At 37.0% G+C, this 25,876-nt stretch overlaps 1 protein-coding gene across 1 annotated transcript in view; it reads right to left on the bottom strand.

Moving 5' to 3' along the window:
- Positions 1 to 11,490: 11,490 nt before the first annotated feature.
- The window catches only part of LOC131676287 (uncharacterized), a 41,669-nt gene continuing 27,283 nt past the window's right edge, over positions 11,491 to 25,876 (bottom strand). The window contains exons 3-4 of the mRNA XM_058955406.1: positions 11,863 to 12,012; positions 11,491 to 11,796 (exon numbers count right to left, since the gene is read on the bottom strand). Coding sequence (XP_058811389.1) covers positions 11,618 to 11,796; positions 11,863 to 12,012 — 329 coding nt within the window. The 3' untranslated portion in view covers positions 11,491 to 11,617. The remainder of the gene's footprint in view (positions 11,797 to 11,862; positions 12,013 to 25,876) is intronic.

Genomic DNA, 25,876 nt, shown 5'->3' with positions numbered 1-25,876 from the left:
GGGTTGCTACCGGCTGGCAAGTGTTGCGGTGTGGTTTGCGCTTCGGTGAGTGAATGGAATAAGTTGGCATTACTTTGTTGTATAGTGTTTGGAAGGATTAAGGTTTATTCTATGTTGTGTGTTTTTGTTGGACACGAATTCTGAATTCATAAACTGAAGAGATAGCAAACAGCATTTGTAGTGCGAAATGATCTTTGGGATTCAGATTTTGTTTTCAGGAGAAACAACTCCAAATTGCATTTCTCATTGTAATCCTTTACTGATTGAATCAAGTCTCTTTCAGTAAACACTTTTCTGAGTAAATCACCGCTTTCGAATGCCAATCGATCCGTTCACTACTACTCCCAATGTCTTCTTCCTTCTGATTTGTTCACAGTTTAATAACAGAAACAAATGCAAAATAATCGATTTGTTCAAGCATCAATTATATTATTCTCTTGCAGTCATAAAAAAGAAAATGCTGCGGTCTGAACATTGTCGACAATAACAACCGGAGAAAAAGCACGATCACCACTGAACCGTTTTGGATTCACCTCAGCCACCCACCAACCGGCCTCCGACCACCATCATGGGATGAATCAATTTAGCAACGAAGCTAGAAGCATTGGAAGTGTCTTTCGAGTGAAATTGAATTTCGGAAGCAAGAAAAAAATGAAAGGGAATAAAGGGATTTCATTTACTAGAGCATGCTAATAGAGCAAAAGTTTTCCCTTTCATCCAATCGATTTCACTTGTAGAAAGGTGTGTGTGATTTTCTCGGTCAACGATTCCGATGTTTTGGCAAGTGTTCGTCGAAGGTCGGAGAAATAACAACAGCAATGTTTAAACCTTGACCTTTGCTTTTATATTTTATACATGATGGCAATAAAAATAATGCACTTTGCTCATATGAGGAGCGAATGCCGTTATACTTAGCAGCATTTGAATAGTGGCGTAGGGGAAACGGAGGTGAGTTGAAACAGTGCCCATTGCAAGCGAAACAATAGCGTTAGGGTTCTGGTTGCTATACTTTTATTTTATATCATTCGCTTTCGTATATAAAACAGCTTGGGAGCTGTTTCAATTCAGTTCTGCACTGTTTGGGTCTGGATTGAATGGGCCACTATTAGTGGCAATCGTTTGAAATTTAGCAATTTAATTTTTCACTATTACTTTCGCTTTTTGTATTCCAATCTAACTATATTTGAAGATACCAGTTTTTAATTTCATGTTTATAGTTTTATCCATTTTTACTTGCTCTAAACTATTTCACTAATTTTTTCAATAGCTCAATTCTAAATCCATCAAATATGATTGACCTAAGTTAAAAAAAAATCACTGCGTACTTAAAGTGTGTTTTGACCAGTAAGAGACAAAAAATTGGCGTTGATTTAAATAAAATAAAAAGTTGGGTTCGGTGTAATTGAACCCAAATCATAGACCCATATTTGTGCAGTCGAATTGAGGTCATCCCGCAGATCACTGTGCTAATCGGTAGTTCCGCGATCATCACATTTTGCTTTGATTCCTTATTACGATATTTGCTCTATAAGCTCGAAATCACCAGTTGTAAGCTGATTAGCTTGATCACTTGTTGCAATTGGTAATCACTGGTCTGGTGCGCTGGTATTTTTTGTGGTCACATTGCTAATGATGATGATAGGGAATTTTCGTTGGCGAATCGCGAATCAAGTTGATCGAGAGATGGCTGGTGTGCTGACACACTAAGCAGTATAGCAGTTGGGCACGATGAAAAGGCGTGGATAGCTTGTTATGAATTCTGGAACAGATACACTTTTTAGGATTTTGGCACATAGATGAGATTATCTTTTTTTTCGCAATGCCAATAAAACCTGTACAATTCGGTTTTTTTATTTCATGCGAAATCGACAATTGCCAATTCGCCGAACTTTCGTTCATTGCCACAAAAATCAGGACATAATACTTAATACATAATTTTTTTCACCCTCTGTTCGGGTCTCAACCAGAAAGAATCGTTGCATTGGACCCGCGATTATCCACTACTGCAATAATCGATAGGGAAATCTGTTGAAAAGGCGGCAAAGAGATTGTTGATCTAGCACTCCTACTCCAAATGTAACCTAAAGGTGCCCTGCATTAAATTGCATCACAAGAAAAATTTTATCAAAATTCATTCAACGAATCGTCTTCAAACTTTCAGGGCCAAACAAAAAAATTTATAATTTTTTTTTTCAATGTTCATTTTATTCAATTTCATAGCCATAACCTACCTCCTAGCACTGCTCAGATCTTGTACAACGTTTGGGCCAACTTGTTCTGTGCTTTAGGGGCAAACCTTTTTACCCAAAATAATTTATTAGGATTTGAAAAAAGTGAATATATTCGACAAAACGCTTTTAATCCACCTAACAGTGTGATGAGACATTTCTTATAACTCTTATCACTCTCTTCGGATATTATATCGTTTGAGAACATTTAGAACTTGATGCTTCGCGATGTTTTTGATAACACATACTACATGGGATAGTGGCAGGACTCAGAGAATCGCTCAAATCAGCATAGGACAACATCAGTGCTATAAATCTCAAACCAAATCAATGGGAAAGCGAAAAAATCGACTTTTTCTAAAGGTGACTTTCCAGTAGTATCCTTGATTTGAATTATTATCGCTAATCCTAATGCCAAAGAACAAATAAAAACCCCACGATAACGAACCGTTTGGGAAAATCATCATCATCACTGGAATTTTCATTTTCACGAAACTTTTCGATAACCTTCCGTCACTTGCGTTAATGCAATGGGTGCACAGTGCTCTGAAAATCTAGCGAAATCGTCTTAGGGCACCAGCGGGTCTGTAAAGAATACTAAAAATTAATTTCTATTCCATAATTTTCAGTTCAGCAATTCGAGAGATCGTGCTCACCGCAAGTCATGAAAAATAGACTACGTTGTGAAGCGATGGTCACTATTTATTAAAAAATCACGGTTAAATAAAAAATAGAACTATTAAAAAATTTCAAATAGTTTATAATTTTCACAAACTTATTAGGAAAAATTGTTTAAAAAGCTTTCGTAATATTGTGGAGGAAAAAAGCTGAAAATTTCAGTATTTTCTCTATCTGCAACATATAAACCCCTAAGTATACCAATTAATTGGTATACGAATTGGAATAGGTTCGCCAAATTTTGGAAGAAGTCTATAAAATAACCCCTTGAAAACTACCTAAAAATTGTTGTAGTTCGATGCAATAAAAAAATCTCCAAAAAAGAAATGTACCTATTAATGTGAAACACAGCGATACAATAAAGACCCATTTTTATCAGTCTCATGGTGTATTTTAGGCTGACAAAATGGGGACATTGACTAAATCGGGCATTTTTTTCCTTTATAATAAACTGAAGCTGTTAAAATATTATTCTCGTCCCTTGATGTAGTCTGATAACTATTTCTGATTATGATGAACTTTTTATTTTCGCATATTTCGCATATCTTCATGATAAGGAAAACATGCTCAAGAATGGATTTACTCGAATTCAGTCTTGTTCGTCTGCTAGAGCCCATTAAACATATGTTCATATTTGGCTGATAAAATCGGGGTTTCAATGTGTTATATTAGATATTCAGCATTCGAAGAAGTTTCTTTTGAACGAGTGTAGCACGACTTTGTTTCTACTTACTTGAAAATCGATTATACTGTCCAAATGGCATAATTCCGAAACCGTAATTTTTGAAGTTTTAAAATTATGCAGAATTAATTTTTCAGAAAATAGTAACAGAGTTCGTGTCTAGCGAATTTGTTGAGACTTTATTGTAGTCATGAATATTAACCTGAGAAAATTCACCAGAAATACTTCTTGGACGATATACCGTCAAAATTATTTTATCAAATGATGCGCTGTTTAACGTTTGTAAAACTCATCGAAGATACTAAACCTCCGAAATTGGCGGTTTCAAAATGATGCTATCTTGACCATAAATTACTGTTTTTAAACATTTGACCTATACATATAATTGGTCATACAACAAAAATCAAGTGCTCATCAAAATCGATCAGAACCTGCTAGAGTCGAATGGAAAGCGTCATTTTTCATAAATTTCTCTCTACATTCGGAAAGTGTTATCCTCGTTATTAATCATATTACGTTTTCGTCTCAACTCGACGCATTCCCAAAATAAAAAACCTGTTTTAATCCACCTAGTGGTGCAATTGTGCTTGTCTCATTTGTCCAGACTACGATTCCATGGCTGGTTATGTTCAATACAATGGTGGAAATGAATATTACATGTTCAGTACGATTTGCACATACATACAATGAATCAACAGCCACGATCTTGAGATGCTATGTGATACTGAAACATCGCTTGAAACCAGCGGCGGATCATAGAGAAAGATCCTGGAGGTCCAGGTCCTGCCGAAAATTTTCAACTTGTTAAGGAATTTTAAACTAATTTTAATTTTAAAGCAGCAACCCCTCACTGCATACTCTCTCCGGGCCTGTATGATTGACGATTTTTAGAGTGATTGCATAACCTTTCTATATGAGAAAGGCAAAAATGTACCAAAGTCCAGAGAAGTCAATTTTTGTCAAACATCTCAATGTTTCATGCATTTTAAAGTCATTTGGCATCAAAAATACAAATTTGATTTTGAAATTTTTTCATTTCAGTTTATATGTGAATTTTCTGTGTGATTGCACTCTTCAACTCGTAACTCCGGAACCGGAAGTCCAATCAATAAAAAAATCAATATCAGCCGATGGGACAGTTGTACCTTTAATTTGTGCAAATCGGTCCAGCCATCTCTGAGAAACAGAGGTCACATTTTTTTTCTACATACACACATACACACAGACATTTTTCGATCTCGACGAACTCAGTCGATTGGCATATGACACTCGGCCCTCCGGGTCGGGATTACATTGACGAATTTTAGAGTGAATGAGAAAGGCAAAAACATTTTTAGCAAATGTTGAAAGTTATGCATTTTTCTTGGTGAGCAGTTTTATGTTTCATAGACATTAAATCAATTTTAACTTCGCTTCCTATTAAATAAAGACCCTTTTTACAGTACATCTCCACAAAAGCGAGCTCAATTTGAAAAGAAATCTGAGGATTTATGATTGATTACAGAAATCTGGAATTTTCTATTGGAATGTTTTCAGGCAGGAATTTGATATTGATGCAATTAGACAACTGTGAAATCAAGACCAATAGATCAGTTACATATCAGGACCCCTTTCCGACAATTTATCAAAATTTCTCATGATGTTTACAACAACAGGTTATCAATCTACGGATCAGATAATTGTTATTGTTATATTGAATTAAATCAGTCAGCATCAATAAATTTTCAACTTCAATCCAATATTTTTTTGGGTGTGGTAGGGGGGGGGGGGGGGGGTTTGTATGGTGTTAAACCCCAAAACCTTCTCTTGGCTACGCCGTTACTTGGAGTTATTTATTTCGCTTTTCATTTTCCGATATGTTTCAGATCGAACCGATGGTTATAAGTTAGAAAAATTGCAGTCAGAAGGTTCGCACAAATGAACATTTTTGTACTGATAAGTTATGAAGTTCCTTCCAGACAACTTGGAAGTGTTCGGTGATTATTTCTAGATTGTAGATAGAAAAATGAAATATAAAATTCGATTTATCGAAATAATGTTTAGCTTATTTCAATGGATTATTACTATATTGAACAATAAATAGGCGACACAGAGTAATCAACAAACAACAAGCCATAACTTTTAAAGTATTCAAAACAGATATTTAAAGTCTTCAGTAAAGTTATTCGCAAAGGAAGAGCTACAAATTTGCTGAAGACATAATTTCGATATAATCACTTCCAAGAAAATTTGTGAAAATATCTTACTCATAGGGGGATTAATCAGCAAAAGCACAATACCAAAAGAAAGGGCATATTACCTTCATTAAATTCTTCGAAGATACTATTGACCTAAAATAAGCCGTTTTGGCGTTAATAATAGATTACATGTTTTTGGTCATATTTCTGGCAATGGAAATGATAAAAATCTTTCGTCCGCATTTAATGTTAAATATCTCTTTTGATAATAGTCCGATTTCAACAACGATTTTCTATAGCTTGTTCGAAAGGTATTCGTTAAAGCTGTCTAAAAACATATAAATTGTTAATCTATGTTGTCAATTTCGGAAGATAATTTAAAAAAACTGCAAAAAACGCCATTTTTACACATTGAAACATTCATATCTTGAAAACTAAACATAAGAATCAAAAACAAATTAATAGCGTTCATACTGTTTTTTAGTTCTTTCATTTAAAATTGGTTTGGATAATATCGGTTCAGCCATTGCTGAGAAACACGAATGAGAATTTGTCCGTTACATACACACACACAGACACACACACACAGACATTGTCCCAAATCGTCGAGCTGAGTCGATTGGTATATAAGACTCGGCCCTCCGGGCCTCGGAAAAATTCTTCAAAGTTTGAGCGAATTCATAAAGATAGACGCTTCCCTCGCAGTGCTAGAAGCCGCTCAATTTTTACCTTCTAATGCTCAATACAATTCTTCTAGAATATTTACAATAGTCCAATTGCGTGGAAAACGTTGCCAAAGCTACTTTAAATTGATAAGTTTTATCAGTTTTTAATAATATTGCGCCATAACGAAGATATATGAAAAATTCATTTTACGTCGTCAACTTAAACTGTCCCTGGCAGCACTGCTCCAATGGAATCCAATCAGATTAATTGCAATAACTTCATTCCTAGAGCCGATCCTTGTAACCGTTAGTACTCAAATGAAAGGCAATAGTCACATTTACAATCCTTACTTATTTTTGTGAGCAAATCTTGCCTCAATCAAAAGTTATAGCTGTTTAAAAACGTTGTTGTCCACAAACAACATGGGTATGAATGGGTTAAACGTTTTACGCAGACAATACTACTATTTTCTATAGAATCATTCAACTTTTTCGCATAAGAAATAGAGATGGTCGGGTTCGGGTTTTTGGACCCGAAACCCGGACCCGACCCGAACCCGACGGGTTTCGGGTCGGGTTCGGGTTCTGTAAATTAAAGCTTCTCGGGTTCGGGTCGGGTTCCGGGTGTTCAAATTTGAAATTCTCGGGTTCGGGTCGGGTCGGGTTTTTGAAATTTTGAACTTTCGGGCTCGGGTCGGGTTCGGGTTTTTCAAATTACAAATTATCGGGGTCGGGTTGGGTTCGGGTTTTGAACAAAACAACCCAACCATTTCATGACAGTCTTTTTTGTAGTAATAAATAAATAAATAAATAAATAAATAAATAAATTAGGTAGTCTTATTCTAAAATCAATCGTAAAGTAACCTGTTTAAAAATATTCGCGTTTTGACTATTTAATTATGTAATATTTCATTTTGTATAGTCTTTAAAATACGTCAAAATTCTCTTTTTCTTCATATTGCTATAACTCCGGTAGTTTCAAATCGATTTCGACCATTTATACGATCTTGTAAAGACTTTTAAATTTCCTTTTGAACATTTTATTCAAAAACCGCTCAAAAAGCGTATTTATTCCGATGCTTTTATGAAAACCAAACGCCAATACAAACGTTCAAAATACAGCAATATGCAGTAACGGAGATGAAACAGGAAGGCGTCGAAGGAACAGGTAGAGCCGGTGCATTATACGTGTATATAAGTAAGTATGTTCCAGAGCCTGGACTGCAGAAGATAACAAATCGAATGATGCGTTTTGCATACTATATACAAATCATATTCATGAATGTGTTTTGCCTCTTTAATCCGCAAAAGCAAAAATTACGATACCAATCCAAGCGCATTTTCTAGTTACTTTGGTATAGTGCTTTGTTATATCAAATAACCAGGCATTGTAATTCTCTCTCACTCACGCGAAAAGAAGCTTATCCGATGTCCAACTTTTCCGAGATAAGATAAGTCGCAAAATTCTCCGTCTCCACAAATAGCATGAGAATGATTTTCCGGATAAAATTTATTTGACTTTTTCCTTCTCACCGGAGAAGGTGATAAAATTTTGATTTCGTGGAAATCAATAAAACTTAAAAAATACACTTAATTACAAAGAAAAGCGGCAAAGAAAAATGATAGACTTGTTTTTTTCGTTTTTTGGAATAACGGCAGGAAAGCAGCGAGCGAAGAAAAGATACCGTGAAAAACTCATTCACTCATTCTCCGGCTGTTTTATTTATCCGGAGAAATAACACGTTGTATTTATCCGGAGAAGTTGTGTGTGTGCCAATAACTTTTCGTGTGAAAATGTGAGTTTTTATTGTCGCAGTAGCAAACTATTTGGGCGCATTTACTCATATGAGCGATAAATGCAATGCCTGCAAATAACAGATACTATTATTCGGCAGAGCTGGAACTTATACAATTTTACACAAGTTTCTCGCTTTCTATGTATCGATATTTTGCTTTGAAAAAGAGATAAAAAAATTTATTTTAATTATGTACACATGACAAAACACTAACGCAAACGGGTTTGTGTGGTACATTTGTACCCCAAACAAACTTTAAGCGAGCACTGTTAAGTTGGTCAAATGAAACAAATAGGTTGTACCTGCTTTAACGGAAGTTTAATAATCAAATTGGTTTATGATAAAGATTGCTTGCAATTTAAATAAACTATAACGGAAAATTAAGGATTTGGTGGTACTTTGGTGTCATTATGGAGGCTCAAATTTAAAAAGGGCACATTATTTTTTTAAAAGCGGATAGTTTAGGCCAAATTTATTTTCTAGAGACTTTGTTCCATCAGACCTAAACCTAGCTTCACTTCCGCCAGGTTCCGTTGTTCATGACACTCATATGGTGATGGTATAATAGCATCACTATCAAATCAGTGGTACATATATGAAACAAGCACTTTCTGTCTGTTCCCGGGCTGAGCTGTTTGCATGATCCGGATTCCTTCATGAAAATACATGAATTTCCACGAACTTAAGGAATTGATCGCAAAAATTTTGTGTGTTCTGTTGAAGCAATTAACGGATTTTTAAAAGTTTGGAGTCGTTCCGAGAGCTCCATTGGAGAAGTCGAAGCATCTTTACTGGCGTGCTTACCGTATAATCTGAAGCATAAAATAACTTAGATACCCCATCATAGATCGTCCTATCGCTAATGATGGGATACAGGTTTGACCCTACCAACCAGTAACGTGGGTGACGTCATGTAAACTGTCGAATACGAATTGCCAATTGCCATAGCTTAATTTAATACATGTAATAAATTATACGAAACTGCCTTGCAGGAATGGTTTCTGATAAAAAAATCAGAAATTTTGGTTAAGGATGACGAACAAGGTTGTTGGAAACTGTGAACAAGCTTTCTGTTTCCCCATGAGTTAGCCACCGATTTAACTTAATTTCCGGTTAAGATATCGACGATTTAGAAGTTTCTCAGAACATTACAAATTCGACGTTCAATAATAGTAAATATAAATGCGGATTCTACTCGGCAGTGATTTGTTTTGCCATATGCAGATATAACTCAATGCCTATGTTGCTACTTCAGATTCGAGTGATTCTACTTGATGAGCCTAGGGTCCAGATCGGGTGCCTAGAATTAAAAATCTTCGAGATCTTTGGTTGATTCTCCGTAGCAAGTTGGATTCGGATCGGGCTTCTCAAATTTTTAACTTTCGGGTTCGGGTCGGGTTCGGGTTTTCAAATTTTAAAATTCTCGGGTCGGGTCGGGTTCGGGTTTTACAAAATTTTCATTCTCGGGTACGGGTCGGGTTCGGGTTTTTAAGCTTTAAAATGTTCGGGCTTGGGTCGGGTTCGGGTTTTTCAAATTTTATAATTTCGGGCTCGGGTCGGGTTCGGGTTTCTAAATTTTCATGCTCTCGGGTTCGGGTCGGGTTCGGGTTCGAAAAAATTGAAACCCGACCATCTCTAATAAGAAACACTAACTATGGTAACCCGCATTCCGTTTTGTTCCATGTTATATAGCCAGTAATAAAAAGAAACGCTAACAGAAAGGGGAATTAGGGTAAAACAAGCATGATAGCGTACTTTGTAGTCATTTTAGATAACTGCAATCGATCCCCACATTCTTACATAAGGAGTGCATATTTTCGACAACCGCACTTAGCGATCTATCACACTATTGACTAAAGTTGCGTTTTTGACACTTTTTTCCCACTGTGCGGTGGTTGATGGAATAGGGGGTCCGAATAGCTCCGTACACTCATTTCGCATAAAAGTGGTGAGCGTCTTGAAAATACCTGTGTTTTCACCCAAACAAAAATCTTTCCATAAAATGGGAGTCTCAGGCTTTCCAAAACACTTACCTGTTATTTTTTCACTTTTATTTGTTACTTTAAGCACCGTTTTGCACTTATAATGTTTTTTTTTATTTTGTGGATGGCAAAAAATGAAATACGTTGTATCTCAAAAATGAAACACGTTGCATCTCATTTTTGGGACTCATCTGTCAAAACAAATGTTTCAGAATGGCGCTTCCACGAATATGCACGAGAGTTAGAAAGTCCTACGATTTTCTGAAAAATCGAGTGTGTCTGAATTACCCCCACGGTCTTAATCGCCCCGGCTTCCCATAGAACTTGTCCACAGTCATTTTATTTAATTTCATAGTCATATCCAAATGCTTACTTTCCTCTCAATACTGCCCATAGTATAACGTTTAGCCCAATTTGTTCTTGTGTTCCATTTTTTCTCTTTATGTTTCCTATTTCACTTCCTTAGGATGCTTCTGGAGTGCCTGCTTCATGAGGCCCCTATTCCGTTGCGTTAGGAGGATTAAGATCTTTTGGCACGAAATTGACCTCCTTAACCTTGTACGACTCCAGAAATTTTTTCAAGTTATGACACCAGGCTAAATCCAGCCAGAACAGTGTGGGGCCTTTGTGAGACCTCGGTAGTGAAAGTAGACAGTGTAATTGACCGCTCCGATTGACACGAACGGGGTGCTCCGCTTTCCACATGAGCAAATTGCCTGCCAAATCATGTATTTTTGGCAAACTTAGAGATCTTCTGCTTCTTACTGCCTCAAGGACGTCGAAATTGTCCAGAGAGGTGAAGAAAAGAACTCCAGGAAGCTGATTTCATACAATGAATAATTTAAAAATCCGAAGCTACCGTTGATGTCAATTGGTAGACTGCGTTTGGAAATAGTAAGCGATAATTTCATATATAAAATCAGGTATTGGCGCCAATTCGTAAACCGTTTATCGATTGAACCGTCGATGAGAATATTCAGGATCACTTCCAAATGACTGAGGAATCGGATAGTGTTCAATGAGAGTATTTTTTAATCTATCTACATGATCATACTTGTTTCATGATAAATTAGAGTGATTAAGTCCTGAAAAAATCAAAGGCAATACAAGGCAATAACGGATAAAATTATACTAAAAACTCCTTCAAATATCATTCATTTGCATTTATTTTTCTCGCGCACTTAAATATTTACACATTCAACAACGATGGATAACAAACAACGACATGGTAGTGATGAAAAAGTATGAACAAATCAGTATGTGTATGAATCAATGTGAGAACAGAAACGACGGATGAAATGTAATAAATTAAATAAATAAACTATCGTGTGTTGAACAGACGGCGGTCAGGTGCAGGTCGTTTTTGGTTTACTAATAGGATTAATTAGCTTCGTGCCAACCTAAGTTCATTACTGCAGGGTAGCGTAAGGATTGTAAGCACCGTAGGCCAATTCCTGGGACGAAGCCTGTCCATTGCGGTGCCAGTCCTGGTGCACAATCTCGGCATTCACCGGCTGAGCACTGGTAATGTAGGCGGTGGTCACACGTTCCTGTTTCTTGTTGAACAGATCCTTTAGGAAGGTGAAAACTGTTGGTGGATGGAAAGGAAATGATCAGTGTTTTCAGTTTTTTAATAGTTCGTTATTGAACTTACTGGAGAATTTCAGTGCCAACAGTCCGGCGATCAGTCCCTTGAGCGAGATGAGCTTGATGATGGTGAGCAGGATTGGTAAGACGATCGACATCTTCAGCTTCAGTGCGAGCAGCAGCGGGAGGAACACTTTCTTCAGACGGCTGCTACGAGCTTTTGGGTGGAAAAGGTGGAGTGATAAAGAAAAATGAGAAAGGTGAAATTAGAATTGGTGGTGAAGTTTAACGAAAGTGGTGTTGTTTTTCGATGTGTTTCGGTGAAAGGCTTTCGGTAAAAGCTCCGGTGATTTGGTGAGTTGGGAAATTGAAGATACGGTAGACATAAATTTAGGATTATAGTTCTTCGCCTGCGCTCTGGATTGTGTAAACGTAGGCGAAGAATCGAAACACAGTAGAGTCACACGAATGATATATGATTATCTTTCTGGTGCATGCTGAGCAGTTGTTTAAGCGGTAGAATTAACTATAGTTAATTGTTTACAGATCAACTTAATGAGTCAATAACGAAGATAATTTACAATTATAATTTGTTCTATTTGTCTTTACAACCCACTAGGGAGTTGAGATTAGTCCCGGCATTGTACGTTTTCAGATATAGTCAAGACCTGTTTTTAGTCCTCCTTAGACATAGTCTCATAACCCTTTCCAAGTATCATTACTTTTTCCTAATGTTTAGTATAAATTTCCCGTAATGGTCTAAATTGATTTTCTTTAATTTTCGCATATTTTGAATTTTTAAAATTAAAAAAAATATGCTTAAAATAGATTTTGACTTGGTAATTGGTTCGTCTTCTAGATGTTCGATTCGTTTATTTATTGTCATCCATATAGTGTGACGTTAGGAGAAAGATCTGCTCCAAATTCAACAAATCAAGCTTCTACTTCCACCCACTCAGCAGTGCTCCGTTTGTTCAAGTGAAAGTATTCGCTAATGTTTGAACGAACTTCCCTTCCTTCCTTACTATTCCAAATAATCAACAGAAGCATTCTCTCTCTCTTCAAATTGATCAATCTGCTCCACACACCCGCTCGCACGCTAAGCAGAAACACTGAACCGAGAACGAGTGTGCCAATAACCTAGTCTGATCGGCCGAGTCCACGTATGCCACGACGATCAACCTTCACATTGATACGTACAATACCAAACCACAGACGCAACCGACGGGCGACGATCGAAGTCAAGCAAAGCCAACCAACCAAGGTATGGTATACCAACTGCGAACCGAAGAGAGGAGAATTATTGCGGTGTTTGCTTTCAGCTTGAGTTTATCTGCGCTGAGAGTCAGCTTCTCGGGGTGGTTCAACGAACTTGGCAACCGACCTGTCGGCAGTGCTGCTATTTGCGTTGGTAACCCTCTGGAGAGCAATGTGTTGGGCTGGTTGGTTTCTTGGGTAGTAGGTGAAAGAATAAGATCGGGGCGATTTTGTTTTGTTTGTTCGTGCGGTTGTCCGATTTGCTTCGATTGGTGTTTACATGCGATCGCGTGAGAGAGAGAGAGGGAGGGAAAGGAAGCGCATGCGAGAAGCCTGTTGAGCGATTTGTTCCGCTGTTGGAAGGTGAAGAATTAAAGATTGAATTGATCGAGGGGTCTGCCGAAGTTTACCGAATTGGTTTCAGTGCAATTTATCTTGTATCACAAGAATTGTGTCCGATTTCAATTATTTGAGGTATTGTTAAGCGTTGTGTTTCCAACAAAAAACATCTTTAACAGGCCGACAAGGGTACAAGGATACCCGAAAATTGGAACTATGCCATTTTTAACGGATTTAGGCATTTGAAAAATTCTGCATCATTTGTATGTACTCATCCACTTATAGAATCTGTCAAAATGAACCGCATGAATGCATCTGGTACCCGGTAATCCGAATTTCCGAAGGGATGTTACGGAACTAGAATATGATTTGTGAATTTTAATAAAAACAGATATCCAAATTTTTGAACTTGTCTCAGAAGTCTGTTATTTATCTTTTATTTTTGAGTAGTTAGATAATCCAACGGGCAATAAATAGTCTTAATGGAGGTCTTCATGAATAATTGTCAATATATAAAATTGAGGGCTGAAACACTTTCTGTGCAAACTCATACGATGGTTCACCAAAACTAAACAGATATTCGACGGCGAAACAAATTTCGAATTCATACTGTTATCGGTTTTGTGGAGCTCAAATATCCTTCGGTGGAATCTAGGCTGGAGTAGGCCAGTAAAGCGTAGGGATCGTTGCGAAGGGCGAAAGTCCAGCAAGGATAGTATCGTCGGTGATTAGATTTTCAGTAGTTTTGCCGTAAATACTGCTTGTTGAGGTTTCCTGCGTCGCTCTATTAAGTCAAATAGAACAAATAGACGACAACGATCTGGATACGGTGATAGTTCCAGAGGATTCGGCTAGGGAAGGTCTTTCAGTGCGAATCGAACAATTTTTTTCTGCACGCGTTCAATTCTGAGATTCCACACTAGCTGATGAGGAGTCCAAATCAGACACGCATTTTCACAAATTTGCCGGTTCCCAAGCAGTTCTACACTAAGCTTAATCTCTGGTTGATATGTCACATACAGTGTTCGATCTGGCAGCACTGGTAACTACTTTTTTTCATTTCGAATGTTCAAGACCAGGAGCTGTTTTCTTCGGCTTTGTATCAGAACTTCCTAGTGCTGTTATATTTGGCCGAATATCAAGAGAAAAAGTCTTTACAAAAAAGCTCATATGTCCTTAGTTTTTAAAAGCATTAAGGGGGGCGTCTGGTGAAGTGTGCAAAAATTTGACTTCTTTTCATCCGCTTAATTGTTAGTACTGAACCTCTAGAAAAGTCTCCGCAATCTCGGTGGCCACGCTGAAGTTATTTTGTTTTAAACAGCCTCGCATTTGTCATGCGTATTTGCTATAATAAAGGGCGAACACGAAATTATTGCGACACATTCAACAGGGCATAACTTTTTTACCATTGGGTAAAAATCAACCAAATTGTGCTCACTTTCTCATTGATGTGTATTGTTTACATGCTGTCAAACTCGAAGTCGTGTTTTTCGATTCAACGAAAGTGGAGGTGAACCAACGCGAGTCGAGAGAACAAATTCTTTCCAAACACCTGGAATTTCCTGACCTGTCGTACCGGCAGTTGGGAAAAATGTTGAACATTCACCATTCAACCGTCTCCAGAGTGTTGAAGCGGTTCCAGGAACGGTTTACGTTGGACCACGGCAAAGGAGCTGGAAGAAAACCGGGACCTGAGAACAAAAAGACGGAGGGAAAGGTGAAGCGGATGATTAAAGCAAATCCCAACGTCTCAAGCCGTGATTTGGCTAAAAAGATCGCCATGTCGCAGAGGGGGAGAAGGGAGTTGGACTACATACATACTAGGTACAGAACTTCCCAAACCGCGATGAGCGGCAACAATCGACGGCTAAAACTCGGGCACGGAAGCTCTACGAGAAGATGCTGACAAAATATGGCTGCTGTGTGATGGACGACGAAACGTATATAAAAGCCGATTTTAAGCAAATTCCGGGGTTGGAGTTTTTCACCGGCAAGAGCAAGTTCTATGTGGACGACCAATTTAAGAAGAAGAAAATGTCGAAGTTCGCCTCCAAATATCTCATTTGGCAGGCCATCTGCTCTTGCGGACTGAGGAGTGAGCCTTTCGTGACAAAGGGCACAGTGCCTCGAGAAGCGCCTTTTTCCGTTCTTGCAGCAGCACGACGAAGCTCCGCTATTTTGGCCAGATTTGGTATCATGCCACTATTCTAAAAGTGTCCTGGAGTGGTATGAGGCCAATTCTGTCCATTTTGTCCCAAAGGACATGAATCCGCCAAACTGTCCGGAGCTGCGCCCGGTGGAGCAGTACTGGGCAATGATGAAGCGGGAACTTCGGAAGAGCAAGAAGACAGTCAAAGACGAGAAGGACATGTTAAGAAAATGAAAAAAAAACTGAGAAACTGGTACCGGATGACACTGTAAAGACTTTGATGGAGGGCATCAAGCGAAAATGCGTTCAATTTTACACTCAAGGCTCCATCGACTAACTTTTCTTTTGATTTTTGAAGTAAATATATGTATAAAACTACCCTAAAATTTTGGTTTGATTTTAAACATTATAAGAAAATTGGCATGACATTTTCGGTGTTGCAATACACGCAATTTTAAATCGATCGGCAACAATTTTCGAAAAACTGACAGAGCCAAAAACACAGTGTAAACAATACATACTAAACTACTTCTACCAAATTTTCAAGAGAAAATATCGAATTGGTCATTTTCAACAGCGTTTATTCCGTGATGCAATTTAGTGTGGGACACCCTTTAGCAGCTTTTTTCTCGAAACGGCATTTTTGAAAGTGGTGAACACGATTACTCAAAAACCAATCAACGAATCGACTTAATTTTGTTTATGAGAATGCGCAATATGTGTAGTCGGTCGATGAACCAAAGAAAACTGAATAATTTTTTTTCTTTATTTTGATGAAAAGGGAGCGAATTTTACAGTAAAATATGAGATTATTCGGTTTTCATGAAGCCATTTTCAGAAACTCGAACTTTTTTTTCCATTTTTTTGATTCATTGAGTAACTAAAAGTCTAAGCTTCAGAAATCTTATTGAATTTCCTGTGTCAGACAATTTTATCTAGAGTTATCGTGTTCTTCGCAGCGCTCCTCGACGTGGAAATGGTTGGACGTCTACTCTTCGAACGCTCTGTGCAACCGAAAATATTTTTTTTTCAAGCACTATGAATGTTTAGATAGATCTTAACATTACACAAAAGATCCATTGTTGCCTTGCCTTCAAAATCGTAAAATAAAATATCTTTCGGTTTAAGCACTTTACACCAGACGCCTTTCTTAAAAGATGTCGCCACATTGAGATTATTAAAATCTCACTCTTCCTGAGTCAAGTGAGCATGATTTATCGTGGCGACTGACGAAGCTTCTTTAGTATTTCTGAAAAAGAACACTTAGATCGCCGTGTAGGGGGACACTTCATATTTCTCGGGCGCAGGACATGATAGTAGATCATGTAAGTTCTCCCTCAAGATAGGTACACTTTTTCATACTCTTAATTCAGAAGCCATTTTCATGATTCGCTGCATAACCATCACACCGAGCCTTATTGTTACAAAGGCTCATTTGCTTTTGATTGAGGTTTTGTGGTAGTGTTATAGCCACTGATAAAACTTAGATTGCACTTGTAGCGTGCTATAAAACTTCAATTGCTACTTGGGTAGTGCAATGCTGCAATGCATAACGCGCAGTACTAACAGTCGAACAGGAAGACGATCCTTGTCGAAATGAAAAGCCACCCTGCCAAATATCACGCGACACGAGTTTGGCGGGGTGCACTGTTTTGTCTCGTCCTGGGCGAATGCCGTAGAAAATCTTCGCTCAGTGGAGCAAGATGTCCTTAAACTGGGGGTGGGCGTAGCGTAGTTGGAAAATCGATTGCATTGTACGCAGCGCACCTGGGTTAGAGTCCCGACCCCGCACATAGGGTTAGAAATTTTTCATAAGAGATTTTTCTAATCCGAAGAGGTGAATGACCTTAAGGTTAAAACTTCTATAATCGAAATAAAGAACATGTCCTTAAACCGGACAACCCCGTATTGCAGTAGATCCACACTTGTCCAGTCACTTAATGAGTTGGAATCGATGACTACACCATCCATCTCAACTTGGTGAGCGGGTATATTGACGCGCAGTTTTTCATAAAAGCCCGTCGCCAGTCATTTGCTTGTTTCAGACAGAATATCACAATTCTGGGCATATTTGGGCAAAATTTCGAGATATCTGTCACAGCTGAATATTTCTGCGTCAATTTTTTTTTCGAAATCTTCTGAATACTTAGAGCTTTTTTCATCATCCACGCTTGGCTCTTAAACCAGTTTTAATGCACCGGTAAACCTGGTTCAAAAGTTAAGCGAGGGTGAAGGAATCGGCCCTTAGTGGATTATCTTTGGCGTGAAAGAAGATCGGATATGGTCCGACCGGGTTCAATGCGTTTGATTTTAAACGGGAAGTCGGAGTTTTTGATGGCGAATCTGGTTCAATATCCATTTTAGCAGCTAAATCTTTCCCGGAAGTGTTTATTTATGCACGAAATTAGACAGCGAGTGAGAGAAAGAGAAATTCTTAGAGATTTCTTTTTTCTTTGTAGGAAACTAACTGCGACCAACATTTAGATCTACTGTTGTTATCAGACATAATAAATTGAAGGACAAGTCTGAAGAGCAATCATATCTTAACTCGATCTATGGCTGGGTGTAACCGATTTTCTGAGCAATTTGCACTAAGAATGTATGAAAACCTTAATCAGAAATAGACCATAAAAGTATAAAAAGGTGGGTGAGAACTGTCTGGGGCACAACCAGAATGACGTGATTGTAATTGGAGTGGCAATTTAAATCTAATGATATGTACCGTAATCCACAATCCACCAACCAGGTCACAGTTCCTAAAATTGTCTTATAAGTACATTGGTCTTGATATAGCGTCGGGAGCCAATATTTATGGCCACCTTGAATTTTTAAACTCTGCTTCCAAAATATTGATACCCCAAAAAACTTTCATGCAAAATTAGAGCTGAATAGGAATAAATGTCGTGAAACGTCGAGATCTGTTGTATTTTCCAAAAAAAAAAATGTCTTTCTGGTATATGGAAAACTTTAAGTTGCGGTAGGACTTGAGTTTAGAAAAGTTTTTATTTTTTTGTATATGCAATGTCATAGGTTTTTCGGTGCTTTTACAAGTTTTCAACCATCGGAAATAAACTTAACGGTTGGTGAAGGAACTAATATTCAACTAAATTCTTCGTATTGTTGTATAATGGGCGGGTTTAATTCCCTAATAAATCATTTGCTCGGTAAACTGATCTACACGTACAGTCTCCCGAAACAATCTTCTGTCCGTCGCCTTAAAATACTTCGCGTTAACTAATTTCACCTTACTTCGGATGATGTTGCAGATAAATCGGTATTTAAAATTTTTCAAAACTATTATGCTCTGTTTGTGCCCCCGAAATGGGTTGGGGAATTTCGGAGAGCACTGAAATCTTGATCTACTTTATAAGCTAAGTGAGGATAGTAAAAATAAGTCAAGATAAGTGTGTTATTTCCATGTACAAAAATTATCGTTTGAAAGTCGAACTGAAAATAAAGTGAACATCAATGGAGCGCAAAGCTTAGGTTCCGCCAAGGGCGCCAAACGATCACGCTACGACTCCGAGTAGCGAAATTGTGTTTTTGTAGCGAAGTACTAAAAAAACTTGTTCCAAATTTAAAGCTTACAATTCAATGCTTTAAGCGTGATATTTGGGATTTGAAGGTGAATATTGTTATAAGAATATAATTGAGAATGATTTAGAAATTACTTTAAATGAGTGTGATCGAGAATTGTTGATTTCAAAAATGTTTATTCGGAAGGAAAACCTAAAACCTTCCATTCAAGTGATCGATTGGCAACATCGGTTAATGCGGCCCGAGATATATTTGAAAACTTCCGAACATACTCGCAAAACGCGTTTTTCTGTTCTATTCAAAACCGAAATGAATATAATAAAACCATGCAAGCCCGTTGCAAATCCTGGAACTATTTACCCCAGACCTAACCATTCATTTTATTATGGTAATTCTCAAATCTGAAAAACCAGAGGTTTAAAGTTTTCCTATGACATTTCAAATAAGTATGTTAAGTAATAAGTTGTGTCAGTTAAGTTACCTCAGAAACGTCTCATTAGTTTCATGGCAGACCGATCTGACCGCGAAAAAAGCGCAAAATCGAAAAAATAGAAACGTACCAGGCACGTAGCTAGAGGAAGGCTAGGGGGCTAAAGCCCCCCTCTGAAATGTTTTGAAAATAATTTTCAAAAATATTATTATCAGCGACTCTAGCTTGTAGCTCGTTTGGTTTGAGATAAAGTTAGAAGATTGCTGTTTCCAACAACCAAAATCAATGGACATGAAATTCTGTGTGGTTTATGCTTCTCTCTCAGCCGGTGTGAAGCGAACGACAAATAAAGTTACTTTTATATTGTGTTCCTTGTCTGAAGAACAAAGGAAACTTCTACTACACTATGCCCTTGTAACTTGTCGAGATGAGTGAGTCGCAGAAGCAAGAAGTGGTGCACCGGCCAAATACTGTGATTAGTCGTTATTCGCATAAGACCGAGTATTTGTGATGAGGAACATTTTCTGAAGGTGAAAATTGAGACTATACTTACGACAGCCACCTTTATTGAGTTCTACCACCTCAGATATTCTGCGCCCACAGCGTTCAACAAGTTGGATCAGGCGAAATCATTGATTTTTAATGATTTAAAGCCATTAAATTTTAATGGCTGTGGGTGACAATGCTGTAATTAGGATCTTCATATAAATGGACGGTGAGAGAATCAATGTTCGGTTACAAGCGGTATCCGGCTTACTTGCAGATACATGTGGGAGAAATGCAGTACAAAACATAATGCGATAGTACAATTACACATAGTATTCTTTGCACATATCAAAGGCTCCAGTGCTGTGATGAAACGTCACATTACGATTTATTTACCGCTGAACACAAACAATTACCAAATATGTGGCACATGTTCAGGTAATATTGACAACGGCAAAAACTGCGTCAATATCTCAACATCTACAGCCAGCACAATCGTTGAGGAAATTCACAATCATAAAGGCAACAAGCAAGCATGTTTGCGAACATAAAGGCAGCAACCACGATTATGACACGGAAGTGTTCAATAGCGAGATAGATATGAACGACCCCCTATACGCAGTTGCTGAGGAAAAAATATTTCCCTGCTTCGTAAACAGGTATCTACGTGCAATGGTTAAAAGCTTGCGTGAGATCTGTCGGACAGCAAGTAAAACTCATTTTATTATTTTATTGTTGGAAATAGATATAACTAGATAACAGAACCACTGTTTTGATTGTCTAAAGCATTGAACCGAGTTCACTTACGAATTATTGAAAAAATAGTAGAAGAAGTTTAATGGACGATTGAGTACTAAAACTCTCCAAAAGTGAACGCATCATCGCAAGTGAATGTCCCGTTTAACAAAACTCAGATGTAATACTCGATATTGGCAACTCTATTTTAAATTTAAATGAAAGGTTTTTGAGTTGTACCCAATTTGAATTACTGTATTAGGTCTGTGCACTCTGTACAAAATATAATAATTTACTGAGAACGATATAGCTGAGGCGACAGTTTTTACTTTCGCGTCATTTTAACGCAGCATCATTTTCATTGGCTATTGATTTCACTTTCATGCGAGGAATTCGCTCCGTTCGTGCGAGTTCGCAACACTGTTGCGACTAAAATGTTGTGACTGGTTCAATCTATTAATCCAACAATTTCGATTTTATGTCTTCAGTATATAGCAGTCTCACGATCTGTTTTTTATTCGTTTTGGACTAAACTGAGAGCTGATCAGAAATCACGGAGGAGGAAAAAAGAATCAGCTAATCTAGGAAGCCTCAAGAGCACCTCTTCTATCTTTTCTATGCACTCAGAGCGAGTGCTTTCGGAATTTCGCTCTGATCCTCTCAATTCGGTTTGAAAATACGGCATTTTCGAAAACACATTACGTCTTCCGCACAACATTCAACGTTAGGTGGAACAACGTTGATTGAAATTGTTTCCTAAATTTTGGTAAAACAAACCTGTAATCAAAAAGCATTACAGCTTTCTTCAAGAAATCATGCATCTCTTCCAATCTTGATGATGATTGTAAAAAAACTTGAGCTAATTAAAAACGAACCAATTACTGAGCAGATTGTTTGAATTGACTTAGAAAGTGTAACTGCAAGCATCTTCGCATCACGAAAACTGCCGCTGATAAAAAATTTTGCAAAAGATTTACAGAAATCGGATAAATTACAATAATTTAAAAACATAGAAATCTGAAAGAAAGTCTCTTCGGCACCGGAGAAGCAAGTGCGATGCTAAAATTATTTAGTTCACCCATATTTATAGTTTCGAGTAATTCTAGTGGTGTCATCAATGTTACATTCAATGCTTCGAAATTTCAAAATCAGTGAACTATTTCTGCTTATTGAAACTTATTGATTCAACGCCTCGGTCATTCATTAACTTTCCAACTGACTGAAATTTCATGCAGAATCGAATGTTTTTACCCACCAAAGCATTCATTTGTTATTATGTGAACAGTTCGAGCATTAGTGATCTGCGTAGTCTATGTCTAGTGCATTTTCGCTCAATAATCCCTCTCAGAGCTAGCATAGAAACAAAATTCAGTTTGCGTAAGTAACCATAAGCATTAAGCCATTGCACTGTATTGGCTATACATTTGCACTAATGTTGCATTGAAACTCCATTACAGCATTAAAAACGCAATAAAGCTCTATATTAGCATAAATAATGCATAACTGCACAGCCGACATGTAGCTTGCTCTATATACGTATATAAAGCTGATATAACGCGTACATGCTTCAAGAATCATTAAAGCATGTAAGCTTTACAAGTGCATTTAATGCCATTATAGAGCAAACAAAAGGCTGATACAATGCTATTGTAATACTGTGGGTTTATTTGTTATGCAACTCTTCTTGAAGATTATATTCGGCATATTTCATTTCAATCGAACATATGCAATATAGTCCAGGAAGCAAACCCAGCGCACTTACCGTGAAGGACGAGGCAAGGTACCTCAGTTCGAGACTTACTAAAGGTAATTTTCGTAAACATTCATATCATGTGAGCACGAAAACCCATTAAGGATATTCATTTCAATGCATTAGAACAGAGTCAATTACAGTTTAAAACAGTATACTTTATTTTAATTTTTTTCCTTTTTGCTCATCATACCGAAAGGAAAGAAATGGTTTTAAAACCATGGCGGACAATGACAACCAACTGAAGCTTTTTAATAGCATTAGTAGTGCCAATATAAGGTTTTCAAATTTGACATTTGTGCGCTTTTGCTATATAATAGCATTAGTACTGCAGAAACGAGCTGTCAATCTCTGCACAGTAATAGTACTATATTTCGCCTTTTCTGGCATAATACCAGCATTATGTAAGTATTTAGGGCTTCACGGCTTTTTAGGACAGCTTTATATGTAGATCTGAAGCAGATATTAGACTACGTTATAATGCTTATTGATTACTTGGGTGCTACTGTAACCGAACATATGCGAACCCGAATGCGCTATGTCGGGATAATGATTGACGAGGGAAAAGAATTAAACATTTCATTAATCGCGGTTGGCACCCGATCAGAACATCATAACAGAAAGCTATCAAATTTATATCTCATGTTTATATAAATTACTCTCCGTGTTATCTTTATGATATACCGATCAGGAATGCAAGAAAGCTTATATCAAGATTATATTTTCTGGTACTATCATTGGATTAATAATATGATATTAATGTACGCATACAACGATGATGTTACAGTAAGTTATATATTCTTTCACAATTATCTTTGAACGCTAACGGTTACACAAATGACAGTATATTTGCTTATACACTGAGGTCTCTTTTTATGCGTCGTAATTCAACTTTTTAAAGCGAATTTTCTAAGTTTTTGATTTTTTTTTGATTTGGAATTTCAAAATTTCGCGTTTTGAGTATGAACAAGTTTTAGACGCAATTGGTCGGAGACAGTGGCGGATCCAGGGGGACCCCCCCCCCCCCGAAAATTTTTAACATCTTGATAATTTTCAAAAAAGTTTCTTTTTTAAATTCATTCTAAGTTCAAAATCTTTGCAAACCAGATTCGATTACCAAAACTGATTTTAATTAAATGAGGATATTACATATTACGTATTGTACAATGAACATTTTAAAGTCGAAATTTTGGACCCCCTCCGAAATTTTTTCTGGATTCGCTCCTGGTCGGAGAACTTGTCAGTGAGGTGTTTGATTGACTTACTTGGTTACAGTTGGATTAAGAGATGGCATTGCCTATTTTCTGAGACACTCGTCTGACACATAACTTCGAGTAGGAGGCGTACGATTTAAATGTTAAAGCCATTCGTCGCTGTTGTGCTATCTTATGACAAACGCTATTTTGGGGCAAACTGAGTTAGATATGCCACATTACTTATCTGAACAATCTCTACAAAGTGGCATTTTCAGAATTTTGAAATTCTACTTGGTTACTAAGATATAGCGAAAAACATGATGAGAAATTATTAGTTTTTTGCTTCAAATCACTATACCTTTACCTATATATATTTTAAACTGGAAATATAGCATATTTGGCAACACTGCAACCAAAAGTTACTATTTTTTCTAGATTCCCTGATTCATTTCTTTCAAAATGCATCTAACCGATTGTTTATAGATCAAATTAAACCAAAGATATGAATAAAAGTTTATAATTGATGCTTTTTCTCTATGGAAAATTTTCCATGCACGATTATGACACGCCATACAAATTTTGTCATCAATACACACCTATGACACGTGTGAGTGCGACTTTTGTTTACATTTGTAGTAAAAACTAGCAATGCAGTTCACCGATCTTTGTAATATTTGGGAGATTAATACAGAATAGATAGAAGCATCAATTGTCTTCTCTGAATTGATTCTACCATTTATAAGTTACAAGATATTCAATCTCAAACTTTAAAAATCGTTTTTCTCGAAATGTGTCAAATGGCGCTTGTCATAAGATAGCACAACAGCGACGCATTATCATAACAAGCTTTGGAATCGTGAAGTTATCAAAGAACTTTTCTAAAGATTATAATTTTCTTATAAAACTTATTTCGAAAAATATGCAGGAAGTATCAAGCAGTCCAGATGAAATAAAGATACGCGAATTGAAATCAAAAAGCATCTTACAACTAGTTTTCATGGCTTAGTCTAATGAGTATATAATTAATTTTCCTCTAATCTATGCTGCATATTGCGAAAACGAATTTTCGGGTCACAAAAAACTATCTGATATATTATACTGATCTCCAAAATTTTCGTAGTGTATTTTGAGGATCTTGGTAAGACTTTCAGTGCGATTTCTCCAATTTATGCAGGTTTTTATGAACACTTAAACCTTATCCAGTTTGTGGCTTTCTAGTTTGTGAGTTTTTTAAATTTCTAAACTATCGCGACTTTTTTATTTTATCCTCCGCATAAAAAGTGTTTGAGTTTACTTGAGTATATTTAATGGTTGAACTGGCAAGTGATTTGAATGCGTTTTAGATAATCCTTGAAATATCTAAAAACTTTAATGCAAAAATATTGTTAATTTCCTCCTTAAAATTTAATCAAATTTGGAAAAAATGCGTAACAGAAATAACATGAAATATTCAAGAATCCGTCCCATCGAACAAACATCAACAATTTCTCGAATTTTCTCATAAATCTTTTATATTCGCAGTTGATAGATATAACTTCTGTGAAAGATTTGCATTTCTAGCAATTTATTGGGTGCGAGATAATTGTACTGATTTGTTTAGTCTTCCCCATATCAAAAATGCCAATAACAAATCCCCAAAAGAGACTTATTTTGAAACCTGAAAACACATTTGTTGCTTTGAATCTATGCGGAATCCTAAATAAGATTTCTCGTATTCTCCGTAAAATAATGTACGTAAAATATCCGCTCAATGTTACCATGTCGCATCGACATTATTTCTAAAAACCACGTAAAACACGTTAACGTACAAGAGAAGCGCCAAAGCGCACTATTTAGAATCTAAAAATAGCCCCTCTTTCCTAATCTGAAAAAGATATTATAAAGCTATTCAGTCTATCGTCATATAGACAGCTGTATTGGTGAGTAAAACTTAATAAACACAAAGCGTATGGCACCAGGAAAACAAAGAGCACTTAGGCTTGGCAAAGTTCAATGTGTGCGTTCTGGAAACGTCTTCTGCATCTATAATCGTTTCGCCCTTGACGGAAGCGTGGAATATTATGCTAACTTTAAACATCAGTCGAAAACAACGTCGTTGGTTCATGCAGGAAACTTCCCCCGTCAAACTCAGAATACCCAGGTTCAAAGCGGCAATATCGACAAATAATAATCTGCATGTCATATATTCACAATAACAATGGC

Source organism: Topomyia yanbarensis, chromosome 1, assembly GCF_030247195.1.
Source record: "Topomyia yanbarensis strain Yona2022 chromosome 1, ASM3024719v1, whole genome shotgun sequence".
Taxonomy (NCBI): Eukaryota; Metazoa; Arthropoda; class Insecta; order Diptera; family Culicidae; genus Topomyia; species Topomyia yanbarensis.
This window is presented reverse-complemented; position numbering and strand designations above follow the sequence as displayed.